Below are 20,371 nucleotides of genomic sequence, written 5' to 3' on the forward strand. Positions count from 1 at the left end.
AGGGCCAGATGTGCTATAGCAAGATGCCTGGATTTCGGTCTAATTGCAAAGCAGTGGAGAATTTTAAACAAGAAGTGACATGACCTGAATTGTATTTTTGAAAGACTGCTCTGGCCACTTGAAGTGGATCTTATAAAACTGAAGTTCTCACACTGGAGAGATAAAGGGATAAATATAAAAATGTTATTATGATAAAGGCATCTATGGATATGTTTTCAGTTGTATATTCATTAGTGCTATATTTATATGCTATCCTGCAAATCATTTCTAAAAACTAAAACTCTGTGGAGACCTGTCTAAAAAGATGGATACAGATTCTAAGAAAGAAGAGCAGGGCTAAAGTTAAGGGGGGATGCTGTCCTGTTCTCACTGCAGCAAGAAGGTGGTCAGGATGCCAGCAAGTGGATGAATGATGGAACATGGGGTCCTCAGCCCAGACGGAAGAGCAGGGTCATTCTGGAGGAGCTCTAGAAAGTTTTCAACGTGGCATTGATAAAAACACCAGGGAGCAGATCATAAGCCATCATAAAAAATGAGGACCGGGGTAGGTATGGAAGACTATGGTAGAGGTATGGTATGGTAGAGGTGTGTAATATTTGAAAGGGAAAACGCAAGAAAGGGCAACTTGTTGGAATGCATACTCATTCCCTACATCTGCAAAGGTTCCCAAATTTTAAAAGTTAGCAAGGAAAAATGTATCCTGTGTTAAGTTTCTGTTATGAGGAATACTGAATGACTCATCAACAAATCTGAAAACACCAATAATGGCCTCAGTTGGAGCTACATTATACACATCTTCTGAAAAATAATGGGAAATGAGTCTTCTGTTAACTAACTCCATGAGTTGAAGCAAATCCCTTACCAGCTGAGATTTTGTTTCTGTGTCAGTAAGTGAGAGAAGTCAGAAGGTTAGTTGTCATGCCTCTAGATGTCTGTCAGGTATGAAATGATAGTTGGTTTATTAACATTCCAGAAAGTCTGGATGTGTGTGTGTCTGTGTTTGTGTGTGTGTGTTTTAGCAGTGGGCCACTTTTCCAAAATGTTCTTTTGGAAGAACAATACAGAAATTAAGAAAAGAAGAAAAAAGATAGAACTTGAGACTGAATTTTGTTCTGCTAGCTTTCATTAAATCAAGGGCAATAAACATTTATTTGGGAACAGTAGCTGCAGATGAGATATTTGCCTGGCTAAGGAGATACTGTGCCATTATGTGTACTGAGAAATATAAAAGGGAGAAAGAAAAGAAAGGAATAACCCATTTGTCTGAAAGTACTGCAGGTTCTGAGGTTGGTCAGCCATGTACTATGTATATTGATCTAAGAGGAATTTAAATTTGGCAAAGCTCATGATTAGCGGTTTCAAGTGTAGAGAACGGGAGTCAAAGGGCAAAAATAGTAAGCTGCATAGCATTCACGCCAGCAGCCCACGTGATATCTTTGTGCTTCTTCCTCTGGGCTGATACAGCCTTGTGCCCAGGTACCAGTACAAGTACGACATGGCTGAATTTCAGGGCCCAGCATCCTCTAGTGAGCAGCCCACAAAATCTCTGGCTTCACTGAGCTATGTGCCTGAAATAGTGTTCCTCATTTCTGTCTGGCAAAATCCCACTGACCCTTCTTGAACCAAGGTTGAAGATCACCTGTTCTGTGAAGACTCAATCTTTTCAAGCAGAAGTAATCGCTCTGTTTATCGTTTCTCCAGCATTTTGATTACCCTCTTAGGATCCTGCTTATCATATTGCATTAAGGTTTTTTGTTTTTTTTTTTTAAGTTTTCCTTCTTTGCTGGGTCTTGAGCCCCTGGGGGCAAACTTTCGGTTTGTTCTTTTTGGCCTCCTTGGCACTTCATGCAGTTATAGTCACAGAATAAATACATAATAATTGAGTGTTGAATTAATAATTCATGGTTAAAATTATACTTGATGGAAAGCAAAATAGGCAGAAAGAGAGGGGAAAAAAGAAAAAACAATCTTAGAGAGTTCTTCAATAAAGACAGAGGTGCAAATACGAGATTCAATAGGAGAAGATCTGGAGAAAGAATATTTAAGATGGATGGGCAGAAGGAATGAAGCAGGCCCAAAGAGAGAGAGAATGTGAAGAAGGAGAAAGTCAACAGCTTGAAAGATAGAGACATTCAGAACACAAGCAAAGATGGGCTTTAGAGGGAGGAGCTCAAGAAAAATCCTAGAAAACAAGCCAAAGGGGTTGTTAGCGGGATGTTCTGTCTCTGCTACAAGGTTGGAGAAATATGAGAAATAAGAAAGAAGTGAGGCCCAGCGCAACTGCAAGTGGTGATATAAATTTTAAAATGCAGATTATGAGGATTACGAACAGTTGGTGAGTTTTGGTTGGAGCTGAAAATAAACAATTAAAGAATAATTAAAGAATAATAAAAAGAAAAATAAACATTAAAGAATAATGTATGAAACAGATAGCTAGTGGGAAGCTGCTGTAGAGCACAGGGAGCTCAGCTCTGGGCTCTGTGATGGCCTAGCGGAGGGCGAGGGGATGGGGGTGAGTGAGAGGGAGGCTCAAGAGGGAGGGGATATATGTATACTTGCCCCTGATTCACACTGTTGTACAGCAGAAAGTAACACAGCACTGTAAAGCAATTATTCTCCAGATAAAAATATATCCTATGATAAACCATTATGGAAAAGAATATTAAAAAAGGATATATGCATATGATAACAGAATTCCTTTGCCATATAATAGGAATTAACAACACTGTAAATCAGGTATACTTCAATAAAAATAAGTAAACAAGAAAAAATAAAGAGTGTAAGAGCAGAGGAAAAATTATTCACAATAGTTCGTTCCACAAGTATAGAGGTACAATTTATAAAGCCTCCTAGGAGGAAAAGCTCAAATTACTCTTGAAAACACATGTGACAGAAAGGGAAGTGCTTTTCATTGGCTTTAGTGGGTACCAGGTTTAGCACTGGGTGCTTTGTAAATTTATTTCTTTAGACTAAAAGCATTAATCTAGGCCTTTTCATACCTGAGAAAAGAAAACATATAAACATGCTCTTTCACTTCTTCACACATCTGTCTAGAAAATGGGCTATAATAGATGTCAAGTGGTGGGCAGCAAAGGCACAAGGTTAACATTTATGCATGGACTATTATTTTAGAGGATTTGTGCTAAAAAGGGAATCCATATGGTAAGAAAGTTTAAAAAGAAAACCAAAATTACCTAGAAGAGAATACTAAAGCTTCTAAGGAAAGAGCTGTTCCTCTAATGGGTGGGTTTCCTACCGAATTTAGAAAGAATTGGTTTGTTCAATAGGCTTCCCAGGTGGCGCTAGTGGGAAGGAACCCACCTGCCAATGCAGAAGCTGTAACAGACATGGGTTCAATCCCTGGGTCAGGAAGATCCGCTGAAGGAGAGCATGGCAACCCATTCCAGTATTCTTGCCTGGAAAAATACCACAGACAGAGGAGCCTGATGGGCTACAGTCTGTGGGTTCACAGAGAGTGGGGCATGACTGAAGCGACTTTAGCACACACACAGTTTGTTCAATAGTGTGACTATTTGTCATTTTTGCACTCCCTCCTGCCTGCATCTGACTCCCCCCCCTCTTTGGAGAAAACCCACATAGGTGATTTGGGAGGGAGGAAGAAATTCACCTTCATCTACCAACAGGTGGGGAGACAGTCCTTTCCTCTGCACCCTGGCAGGGGGCATGGCTCAGCCAGCTGGCACCCCTAAATCTGAGATCTTTAGGGAAGGACATACAAATGCACAGAGGCAGCAGTGGACTCGCAAGTGCAACAGTGCCCATGGACCCTGGAACATCACGTCCCAACCAGTGTCCCCAAGGGCTTTATCCAATGTCAGCCTCTCCTGGTGCTCGTGCCTTCTCTAAACATCCGTCTTCAGCCTTCCTTGGATCTCCGATCTACCTGTTCCTCTTTCAAAAGATTGCTTTCCTGCTTAACTTTGCCTGAATTAGTTACCAAGAAACCTGCCATGGACTAAATCCTTGCATCTCCACACCCCAATGGCCCAGCGGTAAAGAATTCTGCCTGCCAATGCAGGAGACACAGGAGACTCAGGTTCGATCCCTGGGTCAGGAAGATCCCTTGGATGAGGAAATGGCAACCCACTCCAGTATTCTTGCCTGGAGAATTCCATAGTCAGAGTAGCCTGGCGGGCTGCAGTCCATAGGGTCACAAAAAATCAGATACACCTGAACACGAGACCCACCCCCAAATTAATATGTTAAATCTTAATGCCCAGAATGATGGTGTTTGAAGGTCAGGCCTCTGGGAGGTGATTAGCTCATGATGGTGGCCCCCACACGAGTGATGTGAGTACCCTTATAAAAGAGGTCCCAGGCAGATCCTTGGCCCTTTAACCCTGTGAGGACACAGCAAGACGATGGCTACTGTGTCCTTGGAAGCAGCCCGCACTAGAGGCTGAATATACCTGCACCTTGATCTTAGGCTTCCAGCCCATAGAACTGTGATAAATAAATTTCTGTTGTTTTTAAGTCACCCAGTCCGTGGTACTCTGTTACAGAAGCCCGAGCAGAATAAGACAGAGCTCAACTGATACAGCAGCTTACTGGTGGTGGTGATTAAAGAAGTTTAAGAGAAATGAGAAGCTCTCATTAGATTGTTTATTCAATAAGTTTCTTGAGCAAGTTTTAAGGCTTAAACATTTTATTATTATGTGTACACGCGAAGTCGCTTCAGTTGTGTCCGACTCTTTGAGACCCCATGAATCATAGTCCATCAGGCTCTTCTGTCCATGGGATTCTCCAGGCAAGAACATTGGAGCAGGATTTCCCTTCTCCAGGGGATCTTCACAACCCAGGGATGGAATCTGGGTCTCTCATATCTCTTGCATTGGCAGGTGGGTTCATTACCACTAGTGCCACTCAGGAAGCATTATTATACCTTGTTGTTGTTTAGTCACTCAGTCATGTCCAGCTCTTTTGCAGCCCCATGGACTATAGTCCACCAGGCTTCTCTGTCCGTGGAGTTTTCCAGGCAAGAATACTGGAGTGAGTTGCCATTCCATTATTACACTATAGTATGGTTTTGAAGAAATGGAGCTGAGTACTTCATTCAGTTCAGTTCAGTCACTCAGTCGTGTCCGACTCTTTGCGACCCCATGAATCGCAGCACGCCAGGCCTCCCTGTCCATCACCAACTCCCGGAGTTCACTCAGACTCATGTCCATTGAGTCAGTGATGCCATCCAGCCATCTCATCCTCTGTCATCCCCTTCTTCTCCTGCCCCCAATCCTTCCCAGCATCAGAGTCTTTTCGAATGAGTCAACTCTTCGCATGAGGTGGCCAAAGTACTGGAGTTTCAGCTTTAGCATCATTCCTTCCAAAGCAATCCCAAGGCTGATGTCCTTCAGAATGGACTGGTTGGATCTCCTTGCAGTCCAAGGGATTCTTAAGACTCTCCTCCAACACCACAGTTCAAAAGCATCAATTCTTCAGTGTTCAGCCTTCTTCACAGTCCAACTCACATCCATACATGACCACAGGAAAAACCATAGCCTTGACTAGACGGACCTTAGTCGGCCAAGTAACATCTCTGCTTTTGAATATACTATCTAGGTTGGTCATAACTTTTCTTCCAAGGAGTAAGCGTCTTTTAATTTCATGGCTGCAGTCACCATCTGCTATTTCCCATGAAGTGATGGGACCGGATGCCATGATCTTCATTTTCTGAATGTTGAGCTTTAAGCTAACTTTTTCACTCTCCTCTTTCACTTTCATCAAGAGGCTTTTTAGTTCCTCTTAGAACCCTGTCATTAATTACACAGGCTAATGAAAGAGTCAAATATAAAAACCATATTTATAATACCATGTATATTAGCTATCTCTTGATGTGTAACAAATTTCCCCCAAACTGAGTGACATAAAGAGCAAACATCTCATATCTCACAGTTTCTGTGAGTTAAGATCTTAGCTAGGCCTTCTGGGTCAGCAAAGGTTGCAGCGAAGGTGTGGGCAATCTCAGGTAAAGGCCTGACTGGAGAAGAAGCTAAGTTCACTCATGTGGTTTTGGGCCATGCTCAATCTTTCATGGGCTAGTGGCCTGAGGGCCCCAGTTTCTTGCTGACCTTTGGTCAGAAGCTCCCCTAATTTTCTTGTTTTGTGAGCCTCTGCACAGAGCAGCTCACAATATGGCAAGTGGCTTCTCTTAGACTGAGCAAGCAAGAAAAGCCAGAGATGGGGCATTTTTTTAAACTAAACTCAGAAGTTGCATCCCAACATGTTTGCCATATTGTATTTGTTTAAAGCAGTTCGCTAGGAGAAGGCAATGGCACCCCACTCCAGTACTCTTGCCTGGAAAACCCCATGGACGGAGGAGCCTGGTGGGCTGCCGTCTATGGGATTGCACAGTGTCGGACACGACTGAAGCAACTTAGCAGCAGCAGCAGCAGCAGGTGCAGCTCACCCTCAGGGGTTGGGACGACAACCGTAAATACAGAAGGCAGGGCTGCTGGGAGCTATCTTGGAAGCTGCCCCCCACCCACACACCACTTAAACACACAGTATCTCTGTGGGTACTTCAGGGACATGAAGGCTGATGGTGGGATCCAGGTAAGATCAGGAAGCAGGAAAAAGGGGGTAAGGAATCAAGAAAGGTTTTCAGGGAAAAGTAAAACTTTAATGGAGTCCATGCAAAATGGGTTATTGAAATGTGTCTCAAGAATAAATGGTGCAGGATATGAGAAATTTGAATCCCTTAGGCCAACAAGTTATATCCTGTATAATCTTCTGCCAGGATTTACACTGCGAGATTGCAAGTAGCTGACACAACACTCAGCCTATAATAAATAAGAGAAAGAGGAAGGTATGTATTCCACTCACCAGAAGGGGGATAGATACAGAGTATCTAGAGAACATGCAAAAACAGGCAGTCCCTATAACAGGGCATGGTTTAGTGTTAAACCATGAAAGTAAAGGAAATCAGTCCTGAATATTCATTGGAAGGACTGATGCTGAAGCTGCAACTCCAGTACTTTGGCCACCTGGTGTGAAGAACTGACTCCTTGGAAAAGCCCCTGATGCTGGAAAAGACCGAAGGCGGGAGGAGAAAGGGACGACAAAGGGTGAGATGGTTGGATGGCATCAGTGACTCGATGGAAATGAGTTTGAGTAAACTCCAGGAGTTAGTGATGGACAGGGAGGGCTGGTGTGCTGCAGTTCATGGGATCGCAAAGAGTTGGACATGACTGAGTGACTAAACTGAACTGATGAAATTATAGGGTTTAGCATCCAAATGCATGAGATGGAGATTAAGAAATGTGATTGGAAAGTGTAGTTGCTCAGTCGTGTCCGACTCTTTGCAACCCCGTGGACTGTAGCCTACCAGGCTCCTCCATCCATGGGATTTTCCAGGCAAGAGTACTGGAGTGGGTTGCTATTTCCTTCTCCAGGGAATCTTCCCAACCTAGGGATTGAACCCAGGTCTCCCACATTGTAGGCAGACGCTTTTACTGTCTGAGCCACCAGGGAAGTCAACGTGATTGGAGGAATTGGCCAATTTGAAGGCAAGTAAAAGGTGGCGCCAGTGGTAAGGAACCTGCCTGCCAGCGCAGGAGACATAAGAGATCCAGGTTCAATCCCTGAAATGGGAAGATCCTCTGGAGGAGAGCAGGGCAACCCACTCTAGTATTCCTGCCTGGAGAATCCCACAGACAAAGGAGCCTGGCAGGCTACAGTCCATGGGGTTGCAAAGAATGGGACATGACTGAAACACTTTAGCAAGCACATAAAAATCATTAAAGAGGAAAGATAAGATTGATGATGTAGGCATGTTTCTTTACCAGCGATATAAATTCATTTTGAAAACCTCATGGTGAATCTGAAACTAGTCCATACATCTGGTCAATAAGAAAAAGGAAATAATCTTGCAGAACTCAGTTCATGTGCTGTTGATGCATCAGAAGAGAAGGTAGATTGAGGCTTTCAACTATAATGAATATTTGTAGAGGGTGACAGTATAGAGTCAATGGAAAATAAATGCAGAAGCATGCTGGTAAGAAAGAAGAAAAAATGGGGAAATTAGGGAAGGAGTCCCCTTTAAGATCCTAAGAGTGTGTTTGGGAGAAAGAATCATGCAAGACAAGATTAAGACAGACTAGAGGAAGGCAAGGAGAAAATAAAAACCTGGGAAATCCAGGGTTGGGGTCCCTGTGAAACTGATTCTCTCTCTTCAAATGTTTTTAATTCCATTTTTTATACACAAGTTATAACTGGCAACCTCTGTTGAGACTTTTTTTTTTTGCCTTATGGAAAAGCAAGGCCAACATGATTAAAAGGCGATGTATTCTCTTTCCAGGGAAGGGGAACTGGGAATGATGAGCCCAAGGCTTTTCTTCAGAGTGACATTTTTATGTTACAATTTTAATAAAAAATAAGGAAGAGGAGGAAGAAGATGAGGGAAAACATTTTAGGTTTCGTGTTGTTTGCTTTGAATGATACTGGGAGGTTTCGGTGCCCTTTAAAAGCAACAGAAAAGTCTCTTAGAAAAGGGCAGGATATGAAAACAACACAATAGCAGTCCAAACATTTTCACGTGGGGCATAAAGAGAAGGAATTTGGATACCCCAACTGGATAATACTACATAGATAACTGTCCAAATAATGTAATGATTGAATGCTATAGGAAAAAGTGATGTGAGATAGAAACTGATGTCTTTTGTAAATATATGGAGCTTCTAGTGTTTGCACTGTTCTGATAAAATCAGTCAAAAAAGAACAAATGTGGGTTTGGAAACCCATTGGTGAAAGGAAGTAACATATCTATTTTTAAAGAGGTGACAGTCCATGAATAAGGACCAAAGAACTATACATAAAAAAGACTGAAAACTTGGATAGGGACTGTATGGTTAGAATTTTTCTTTTGAAAGAATATGGACTCTTAACCATTATGAATTGAGCTATGAGGGTCCCAGTATTGAGAGTTAAATCACATCAGTGACAGATGTCTACATGGTATCCAAGGTGAGACAAGGAAAGGTCACTTCTTCTGTTTCATATTAGTATCCACTAACTCCTCTATTTATGTTTTTATCAACCTGATGAATTTCTTTAGAAATTACCAAGAATGAAGTTGTAACTATGAACACTGAGAGGACCGCATATGGTCTAATAAAAAAAATAATAAACAGGGAAAAACAGAGGCTAGGCAAACTTATATTCAAAGAAATTTCCTTTTAAATTTGGGGATTTTGTACTTATGAGAATGAAGTTATCAAAACAAAAAATAGTAATATTGACATTATAGGCAGATGAAAATGAAGCGTCTATCTATACACAGTTAAAGCTTGGTTAATATGACATTCTATCATCAGACTCCTCTGCTAATTGATACTTCTCCATGTCTTAAATATTGTGGTAACGAAGGTTTATAAATATTAATTCAAAGGTACAAAAAATTGATGAAGTACCTTCCGAATCATCAAAGACTGTAGGTACTGTATGGTAGAACTTCATAGACATGTGAATTTACTGTGTTCTAATTCTTTGAAAAGTGTTAACCCATATAATACAGAACATCCACATCCAACCCACAGGATAGTATACAGTTTATTCTGTTTAACTCCGAACAATTTCCAAAAATGCCTGAGAAAAATCCTTACACCTAAAATTCTGTTTTTATATCATCCCATTAGTGAGATGGTGATGGACAGGGAGGCCTGGCGTGCTGTGATTCATGGGATCGCAAAGACTCGGACAGGACTGAGCGACTGAACTGAACTGATTAGTGTACAATATATCTCTCTATATAACTTAAAAAGTGTACAGCAGGAATATCTCCCTTTTTCTGAAACTTCTGCTTTATAAGAACCCCTGTTGTATTTTTATAGAATTCTAAAGAAACAAATTCTCAAAATTTATTGAGATCAAATGAGATTATGGTGTTTGCCTTCTCTGAAAAGAAAATGGAAGATGTAAAAAAGGGATGATGTAGATCACTTCTTTTAAAGGAGAAGAACTTTATTCATCTGTTTATTCTGCTAGCATTATATCACAGCAAAGGGGTATCTACATAACTTAAAAATTAACTTCCAATACCTGGTGCTCACAAATGGTTACATTTTCCTTTTGCTATGTATAGCTTTTAACTTTTAAATGTGAATTTTCTTCTTTTTATTAACTGTAGTTACCACTAATTGATATAGGGTTTCTTTTAATTATCTCCAAATTTTAATGACCAAATTTCAGTTTTTGGAAACCACAGCATTAACCAGATATTCTAGTATTTTAATAATAATTAAAACTTAATGATAACTGTTAAAATTATGCCAACTAAAGAAATCTATTTGTATTCATTTATACAAAAAATATAAAATTTTGAGGTATAAACATGTTCTATTTCAAATATGTAAAATTAATTCACTTGCATGTAATATTTAAGGCTTTAAAAATATTTATCCATAGGCATCATTATCTACATTCATTTATCATAAAAATTTTGTGTATTATTCATTTTTAAATGGAAGCAACATAATTTGCTATTATAAGAAGTGTTATTATTCCTTCTTTATTTCATTATATGTAAATCTTATAGCACTGATTACAGTGATAATTTTAGCTTGTGCATTCAATAAGTTCTATTGGCATACTTAGAAACACAAAGATGGATGGATTCCATTTGTAGTTTTTTTTTTTTTTTTGGTCTCTTTCAGTGGTACATGCTCATTTTTTTGTTAGTGGATAGTCAAGAGAATACCATCTTGTTTTTCTAATATGCTACGATCTATTTTCTTAAGATTCTGCTTCACCTTTTAGAGATATCTTTATTTTTTTTTAAACTTTTTTTAAAATTTTTATTATTTTTTTTAATTTTATTTATTTTTTTATTTTTTAAATTTTAAAATCTTTAATTCTTACATGCGTTCCCAAACATGAACCCCCCTCCCACCTCCCTCCCCATAACATCTCTCTGGGTCATCCCCATGCACCAGTTCTAAGCATGCTATATCCTACATCAGACATAGACTGGCGATTCAATTCTTACATGATAGTATACATGTTAGAATGTCATTCTCCCAAATCATCCCACCCTCTCCCTCCCTCTGAGTCCAAAAGTACCTTTTGTTACTTGTAAATATCATTCTAGTGTAAGCTCTCTTTTTTCATATCTTCTATAGTAAAGAAAGGATCTCTCCAAGATTTTTATTGTTTCAGTGGATCAACAAGGACCTCTGATGTGGTTATAAAAGCCTCAGAATGAAAAGATGGGAAATATGAGGGAGGTTCAAGAAGGGGCAGGCATATATCTACCTGTGCCTGATTCATGTTGGTGTATGGCAGAAACCGCAACAATACTGTAAAGTGATTATCCTCCAATAAATTTGTTTTAAAAAGTAGGCAAAGAGACAATGCAACAGAAACAATTAAGAACATTCATGGAAAAAAAGGTGATTGGAAAACACTGAGCTTTTAATGTTTCTATACATGTTGTAATTAAATTTTAAAAGTTTCACTGAATTACACTAGTGTAGTACCGCATAGATGATGTACATGTACATTTTGAAAACATTTCTTTCTTGATATAATTCACCACAAATTACAAAAGTATGTGTGCAAGTATATCAGTCCCTAATTTTAAAAAGGGAGTTTAATGAAAGAAAAAAAGTCAAATTGATGAGAGTGAAAAAGAAACAGATTGGAAACAGAATTTATTATTCATAATGGCAAAATACACTTGCTATGTTCGTATGCTTAGTACAGACTATTCCATGTGAACTTCTTAAATGATTTTGTAGTCAAATATTACACCCATTTCACAGATTAAGAAAAGAGGTAGGGGTTGGTTATGAGTATGTGGAAGGGATATCAAGTGACTTACTGAGGATAACACAGTGGACAAGTAAAGGGACTCAGAACAGATAATAGTTTCTGTGTGATATAAAGCTACTGTCTCCCTATATGGATAGTGACATTTTGCACAAAGGCTGACGAACATAAATCTGTCAAGAAATGTCAATCTAAAAGCCTCTTATATATTGTCCTAACTTTAATATGTTAAAATGCATGCATGTGTCTATATAACACACGTATATTTTGTTTTATATATAAAAACATTGATATTTTAAACATACACACATACATACATACCCTTACACACTAGATTCAGATGGCTTTTGATGGAACTTCTCCCTTCATATATTTTTAAAAGGTCCTTCTAAATGATCTTCCTTAAAAGAAAGCTTCTGGGAAATAATACAGCATATTATTCAGGCAGATACTACACTTAGATATGAAGTGAACTTATAATACTGAAAAAAATCTGGAACCAGTCTGTAAAATAATCTCAAAAATGTTAACGTGAAATTGTTACATAATATAGAAAAGTAAAAGAAAGTAAAACATATGTTAAGGATAGTTATATAAGATCCTGAATATTTTCTTTATAATTGGTTTAGATGCCAATTGCAACTTTGACACTATTACTTAACACTTATCAAAGAGATTTATGTTTTGCAACTGACATTTTAAATTGAAGATTTACTTGTACTTGTACCTAATATGTTTTCTGTAATTAATTCCTTTGAGGTCAGGTTTCATAGACAACAGAATTCCTTTAACAGTAATCTCTCTTTTAGCAATATCTTTATTGTTGGAATTAGCAGCTGGGAAAAAAGTTAATCTTTTTCAAATGAGGTTCTCAGTTCTAGGCATTATTTGTTTCACCAATGAAAGACTTTCTTAAAAGTGAAAAATTTGAAAAAGTGGATGCTATGAAGCCAGTGTAAGAAAAAAAAATCTGGAAGTTAAATAAGTCATGCATTAACAAGAAATGGAAAGTTTAATTATATACATGCTCAAGGTCTTAATGAAGGGACTGAGTAATGGAAGATCTCTCTCATTTTAAACTTTATACCATTATTCAGGTTATCTGTATATAATAATCACAATTTGTAAGCCTTATGTTTATCTTTTCTATTTATTCACAAAATGTTACATAGATTACTTGGTGGACAGCTCAATTTGATGGATAATGATGTTCAATAAATTGATGAATATATAACATTTTGATTGTAGCTGAATTTCTAGTTTTGATATAAGACAGAACAATACATCTAAAAGTTGAGACATAAGTAGCTAAGCATATAGTGGTTCACTGTACCCCAAATAAATTTTCTTATGCAAGAAAAATGTTTATGAATTAGGCTTGTTTACATATTTGCAGTTGCTAATTATGTTCTCTTGACAAAAGACAGCCTTCCTTCTTGAACATCTGTGTTGCTTTCATCTGATGTATCGAATAGTTTGTATGTTTTGGATGTCTATTTATGAAGCATGGAAAGTAATTGTGAGCCTACGCAGTAGTGCTTAATGAAAGCCAAGTGCTCACCAATTCCACGTAATTGATTAATTCACATGGAATATAACAGTAAGGGATGCTGAGATCAGTGGGAGTTCTATCTGTCAGGTCTAGTGATACTAGACCTTCCAAAAGGTGAGATGGATATGTCTGTCTTTGGTTTCCAGACACCTTAATGAGTCCTAGAGAAACAACTGCCCTATTTCTAGTAAAATTCCTTCTACATATTCCTTTGCATATTGCTCCATCACCAACAATGATATTCAGGTATTTACAAAGTTCACGCTTTTTACTCAGAGTTTTGAGATGTTGGCTGTGGATATATGGAAGGCTTCTGGAGTCTAAATTAGAGACGTAATCCGGAATCCCCCCCACTCCAACCTCTATCCCTGCAATTTGATACTGAACTTAAAGTATTTAAAGAAATGTTTCAAAAACATTTCTCACTATTGTGTAGGGTTACTATGTGAGATTTACAATTATTTTGTCTTTTGGGGAGTTGGCACTTTAACTCCCCCTGAAAATACTATGCAGCACTATTTCAAATTGCAATCTGAGACTCTTGAAAGATCTGTAGTCTCTCATCAAAGGGCTTTAGTCCATTTTTGATAGAGGATGGCAACAGAAACATTGACGCTAGGTTACGAAAGAACCATCACAGACAAACAAAGTAGTACACAGAGGAAGAACAGAAAATATCAACTCACCTAGGAGACAGCTTTAGCAAATTAGACTACACTTTACTAACATGTTGACAGTTTTTCACATTTTAGTAAAAACAGGTATAGATGTTATCAATATTTTAGATAGCTTCACTCATAACTTGGGACCACTCATACCTGGCATCATAGCCTCCTACATACATGTGGCTACCGCCTGAAGGGAAAACACCACAGACACTTGGAGTTCACACATTTTTTCCTTTCTGAAGGATTTCTGTGAAACTGAATGTTTGTAAAATTATGTGTAAAATCTAGAATGCTGAACACAGATTCTGCAACTCAAGCTGTATGCTTTATTATTTCACAGCCATGCAAAATTACATTTATTTGACTGCAATTACGACTTTACTTTAGGAATTACTGTAGATGAACTGAAAACTTATCTAGTTATAAAGACGATACTAGGGAAAACAGATACTGTATCTACTTCAGGGTCAAAGCAGTTTAAAGGCTGGATTGGGAAAAAAGACAACTTCCATAAAGCTTTGATGTCTTTGGGTGGTCTCTTAATAGATACTGTGTCTTAATTTTACAGAATGGATAATCTTTTATCTGATTAAGAACAGCTCTTGTACTGAATTCTGCCCATTTGTGTAATTAATTAACTCTATTCTGAATCTCTTAATTTCCACAAAGACTTGTGAACCTAAGCTCTATTTCGGGAGTCCTGTCTAGAATTTATGACTTGACAAGCGGCCAATCAATAAACAGCAGTAAATAAATAAATGAATTACAATATTCTTCCTAGGACAAGGTAGAAGTTAATACGTGATGGTTTCTTGTTTGGGGATGGGAACAGATGAAAAGTTAGAAAGCGAAACTCTGAAAACCAAAATCCCACCAACCTGCAAACGTTCCAATATGTTTTAAAAACTATCATCTTGCTCACATATTCTCACGTGCATATTTTCTTACCTCTTGCTCTTTTTTTTTTTAACCAAGAGGAAGCTTTATTTTTTTTTCCAAGAGGAAGCTTTATTTTCCAGCCTGAGATCTATGTCAACGTAAGAATATTATTAAAAGGAGTGAAAAGAAAGCTGTCTCGTTTTAAAATCACCTTATGACATTCTCCACCGTCACTTTCGCAAATCGAAATGAAAAAAATAGAGTCCAAACAACTTGCCTTCAAAAAGATCCCAATAAGAGAGACTTGGCAGGTCTTTGGTTGCCTTAGAAAAGATTTCCCGAATGGGCAAGGAGACAGAGCACAGCCACACTTTTTATTTTAAAAGTCCGGAGCAGCACAGCCAGGCAAGGAGTGTTCCTTCCCCTTTTTGCCCCCTCAAGAACAAATTGTTGCCTCCTTTTACTTCCATCCTACCAGAAGGGGGACCTTTCCACTTTCAGATGCTCCTCTGCTTTAATTTCAGGAGAGGAAAAAAAAAAGCGAGGAGAAGAGCCCAGCGATCCGCCGTGGAGCTCTAACATCTCGGCGGCGGCGGCGGCGGCGCGGGTGTGTGCGAGCGAGCGGCGGGCGGCCGGGCGCGAGGGGCGGCGGCGCGGGCGGGCGGGGGCGGCGGCGGCGGCGGCGGCGGCGGCGGCGGCGGCGGCGGGCGGGCGGGGCGCGGGGCGCTCGGCCGCGCCGCCAGGCTCCGGATCCGTGCGCCGCGGCCGGCGCCTCCAGTCCGGGTCTTGGCGGGGCCCCTCCTCCCTCCCGCTCCCCGCGCTCTCGCCTTTTAATCATGCCCCTCTGTCTGTGTGTGAGTGCAGGCAGGCTGACAATGATTTCCTCAGTGATTACGTACAGAGCGAGTCCCTGCGGGTTAGGGGCCCCCTCTGGAGCCATCCTGATGGCTTTGGGGGCCTTGCTTCCATTTTCCATTATTATGTGGACTACCGGAGCGACAGCGCAGTCCAAGACCTTGCAGGTTTGTGATGAGGAGGGAGCACACAGCACACTCCTTCTCCTCCTCCTGCTCCCGGCTCTCCTCCTCCTCCTCCTCCCGCTCTCGCCGCCGCTGCCGCCGCTGCTCTCGCCGCCGCCGCTGCCGAGGCAGCCGTAGACTTTAGAGCCCCCGGTCCAGCGCCCGGAGCCCGCGCCCCCGCCCAGAGAGCGGCGCCCCGAGCCGCGGGCCCCGCACACACCCCTCCGCACACAAGCAGACCCGCACACCACCTGAGGGCCACCGGCTCGGGGCGGAGGTGTTTTGATCTTTTATTTTTTTTAAAAAAAATTACTTTAGTGTGGGTTAAAAAAAGGGGGGGGAGGGAGAAAAAAAGTATTTTCCCCCCCTTTGCTGCTTTTCGTTGCCCATTGGCATCTGCTTTGGATGGTGGGAGATTTTTCTTTTCAAGACCTTTTCACCGCCGGGCAGGATTGATCCCCCCTCCCCACCCCCCGAGCCCCCCAAACTACAAAAGAGCACGACTCCCTTTGTAAACAAACCGGTGTTATTTGTTTGTTTGGTTTTTTTCCGGGGGGAGGGGAGGATTTTGCCGAGAAGGAAGAGCGAATTTTTTTTTTAATGCTTTTCTTTTTATTAGTGTTTTTTTTTTCCTCTTGGAATGAAGTATGTGAATTTTGATTGAGGTGGAAATAGTAACGGATTTTTTTCTCTTTAGTTTATCTGACGGCTCTTCAAATGTTGTCCTGCAAAGTATTTTTTTAAGCTGTTTTTTTTTCTTTTTTCTTTCTCCCCCCCCCCTTTTTTTTTTTTTGAGGTTGGGGGTGGGGGTCGAAGGCTGGGAAAGTTTGGTGCAGCCGTCGCCGCCGCCGTGCAGAGCGCGGAGCCCGGGCAGCCGCGAGCCCCGCGCGCGAGCGCGAGCAGGACCGGAGCGAGGAGCGGAGCGCGGAGCGAGGGCGCGAGGGAGGCCGAGCCGAGGGCGCGAGGCGCCGCGGCGCGAGGGGCGCGCGGCCACGAGGAAGTGTAGTTTCTTACAGGGCTGAATTGAAACAACTTCAGCTGTTTGCTTTTAGGATGTCTCGCCGCAAGCAAGCGAAACCGAGATCCCTCAAAGGTAAGGAGGACGCCCCCCACCCCTCCCCGCCCCGCTTTCCTCCCCCAGCCGCGGGTGTCACTGTGGGTAGCGGAGCTAGGACTGCGTGGCCGCGAGGCGTGTGCGCGCGTGAGTGTGAGTGAGTGCGGGGACGCGCGCTCTCCCCTCCCCTGTTTAGCCCCCAGGTGGAGTGAGGGTGATGGATCGGGGTTGTGGGGTGGGGGGAGACGGGAAGACGGGAGGAGGATTCCCAAATAGGGTGGCGGTACAAAGTGGGCAAGAAAAGATAACCAAAACAAAACAAACAAACAAACAAAAAAACAAACAAACGAGGAGAGAAAGAAAAGATCATCCGGAGAGGGAGGGGAAAAAAAGATCCTCTGAGTCTACATCTGGGCTGCAGGAAAAAAGTTTCTGTTGTGTGTTTTCGCGAAGAATAAATATGCAAAACCGTGCGGTGCTTCTTTTTTCCTTTCTTTGGAAGAAGAAAAAAAAAAGTCTTCCCGAAGAGGGGGTGAGCAGCCTCTGCTCACTACAAACGTGGCCCGGGGTCCCGGCCACGCCAGGGCCAGGACACAGCCGCCGCCGCCTCCCCGCCCGCGTCCCGCTCCGGTTCGCCTAGGCGCGCAGCCCGTGTAAACAATCGCGGGGAGACGGCCCGCGGGCGCGCGGGGCCCGGCCCCCGCTTCAGCCCCAGAGCACCCTCGTCGGCCGTTCAGAGAAAGTTGACCACCCCCTGGCCCCTGCTCGTCCGGCTGACTCCTTCGGTCTTTTGCTCGGCGTGATGGGGTCGAGCACTCCGTGGTCCCCGGTAGAGAGGGAAGTTTGCGGGATGTGCGTGGAGGGGGGCGGATTTGGCGGGGGCGGGGGTGGGCCCGCACCGGCTGGCTCCAGCGGCGTGGTTGGGGGCGGGGGACACAGAAGTTATCGATCTGGTGGCTGTGGTGGAATGTGGCGAGGGGAGTCACGTGGCGGCCCCCTCCCCCTCCTTCTCTACCTTCCCGAGCCTCCTCCCCGGGAAACCGGGGGCGGCCGGCCGCTGGAAGCCGGGAGATCGGGCGCTCAGAGGCCAGAGTGTGGGGAGGGCGCGCGGCGGAGCGCGAGGACCGGAGGAGGTGCGGGCAGGCCAGGCGTGGAAACGGGCCGAGCGCACGGGGGGAGGCGACGGCTGTCGGCGACCGAGGGCCCCGCGACCCCAGAGGCGGAGGACAAAGGGCGGCTTGTGCGCCCGCCGGGGCCCGTGGGGTCCCGCCGAGGTCCGCGCGGCCCGGCCCCGCCCTCGGGTCCCCGGCGGCGGCGCAGCATCTTCTTCCTCCTCGGCGGCCCGGGCCCCCGGCGCCCAAGTCAGCCTTGTTTCTGCCGCCCGGGGCTCCCGACTCGGCCGCTGGTGGCGGAGGGTGGGAGCCGCGCGTCCCACGCGCCCCCGGCCCCCGCCGATGTGTATTTATGAACTCGACGAACGGAGCCCTCACCGCTCACACAAAGCCCTTTCTTCTCCGGGGAAGGGCCGGGGTGGGGGAGGGCCTCGGAGATCGGAACGGTTTCTCTCTCTTTCTCTCTCTCTCTTTTTTTTTTTTCTTGAAGCAGAGAAGTTTGAGTTTGAAAACGAGATGAATTCCTGGCGTGTGTCTTCACACAGTTTTTGTGGTCGTTTCCACTCACGTGGGCCACACATTTTCTGGGAAAACCTGGACCGAGGGCCTGAAAGATGCAGGCATGGAGGGTGAAAAAGCAAACGCCTGGGGCGTGCGCGGGTGTCAGGGTAACGGCGGACGACGCTCGCGTTGGGGGAACTTGCTGGGAGACGCTCAGCTTCCTTCGGAGTCACTCTGAGCCAAGTACCGGGGACGAACCTCTTCCTCGTCACTTGGAAAGAACTTTCCGAGTTTGAGAGGAGAGTTTGATGTCAGCCCGGGTTTAAGAACTGCTGGAGGCTTCAGAAACCTCAGTGATGGGGAGGGGAAGCTTTTTATTTATTATTATTTTTTTAAGTTTATTGAAGTTTGCACGATCGGTAGTTTTGCTCATCTGCAGTTTCTGGGCAGTCGGCTCGCCTGCCTTTGGAGTGAATTCCGGGTGAAAGTTCTGTTGATTGTGGTGCATATGTTCCCCGGGCTTCCTAAAGAAGATTTATTTTCCTGCGTGGAGGATTTTATGGGCGGTCAGTGAAGCTGTCAGTTGGCGGTATTCGCAAGGCAGTCTTTGACAAGTCGAATTGCAAAATAACTGGGACCGAGACCTGTGCAGTCCTTAAGTTAATAAGCAAAAGAAAAGAAAAATGGTAAGGAAAAATGAGTTAGAGGGCATTTTATTCTTTTGTTGAAATGTCATATCGCAAAAACATTCCCAGTATCTTCTCCATGAAGAAGCGGCATCTGTTTCAACTGCCAAGTTCTAAATAAAATATCTACATTAAAAACAAAGATTTAGCTTCCATTTTCTGTGTGGGCACGGAACACAGTGGCGTTCTCCTCTGTCAGCTGCTTGGGAGGCTCCCAGAAGAGGGAATGGCCTCAGGTGGGCTGGCTGAGCTTTGGGGTGAGAAGCTGAAGACAGGCATTGAAATAGTACAGTCCTCACTGAAGAGTGGGTTTGTTTTTCTTCAGGGTATGCATTTACCTGGAAAAACACACATTGAGATGAGCAATGTCAGATGAGCCATTGTGATATTAGTATCAAGTTTGGAGCAGTAGAATGGCTTTCTAGGTGGCTCCTCTTAAATACCTGGCCTTTTCTTCACTATTTTCCTTTCCCTGTGTCTTCCAGGAAGGGTCTCCATGTTTTCAAAATGTATTTGAGGAGTGTTGTGTTCATTAGATTGTCGGGAAGGTCACACTTGGATCATAGAAAAGCCAGGGAGGTATTATTATGACAGATATTCTGGCATAAGAATAAGCAATGAGCTACACTTTACTGTCAGCAGGCATAGAAAGACAGCTTTGATTTTAAGTTTCTTTTATGAAGAACTGATTAGTAGTTTTGCAACTAAGAGATAAAAATGGTGATTTTGTTAGCCGAGTGACAGTGTTTCAAAACCTTGCAGATTATACCAATTTGAAGGAGACAGTGGAAACCATGAAAATGCGATGTGCCCTACTAAATAAAACATGAACTTCTGCATTCAGTCTCCAACTTGTCTCCATCCATACTATTTCTTTAACAAACAAGGTTTAAAAGATATTCCTGATATGTCTGTCACTTCTGATATCACAATTTGAAACCACTATCTCAGGGGAGTAGTTTACATAAGGCAGGTACGAACATTAAAAAATGACAGTCAAGTTGAAAGTTTTTGTTTTCAACCAAATGCTTAATGGTCGTTTTTCTACCAAAAAACTATTAATACATCCAAAAATTCTATTAATAGTTGAATTCATTTTGTGTATTCTCAGAAATTTAG

The 20,371-nt window shown here is 42.7% G+C and overlaps 1 protein-coding gene across 3 annotated transcripts in view; it reads left to right on the forward strand.

Moving 5' to 3' along the window:
* Nucleotides 15,657-20,371, forward strand: part of ZNF521 (zinc finger protein 521) — a 313,735-nt gene continuing 309,020 nt past the window's right edge. Inside the window, exons 1-2 of one of the 3 annotated variants that reach the window (XM_018039577.1) lie at nucleotides 15,657-15,902; nucleotides 16,952-16,992. In XM_018039577.1, coding sequence (XP_017895066.1) covers nucleotides 16,953-16,992 — 40 coding nt within the window. In that variant the 5' untranslated portion in view covers nucleotides 15,657-15,902; nucleotide 16,952. Of the gene's footprint in view, nucleotides 16,177-16,951; nucleotides 16,993-20,371 lie in introns of all 3 variants that reach the window. The other 2 variants (XM_018039578.1, XM_018039579.1) reach the window with 2 other exon arrangements.

The sequence above is a fragment of the Capra hircus genome, chromosome 24, assembly GCF_001704415.2.
Source record: "Capra hircus breed San Clemente chromosome 24, ASM170441v1, whole genome shotgun sequence".
Lineage (NCBI taxonomy): Eukaryota > Metazoa > Chordata > Mammalia > Artiodactyla > Bovidae > Capra > Capra hircus.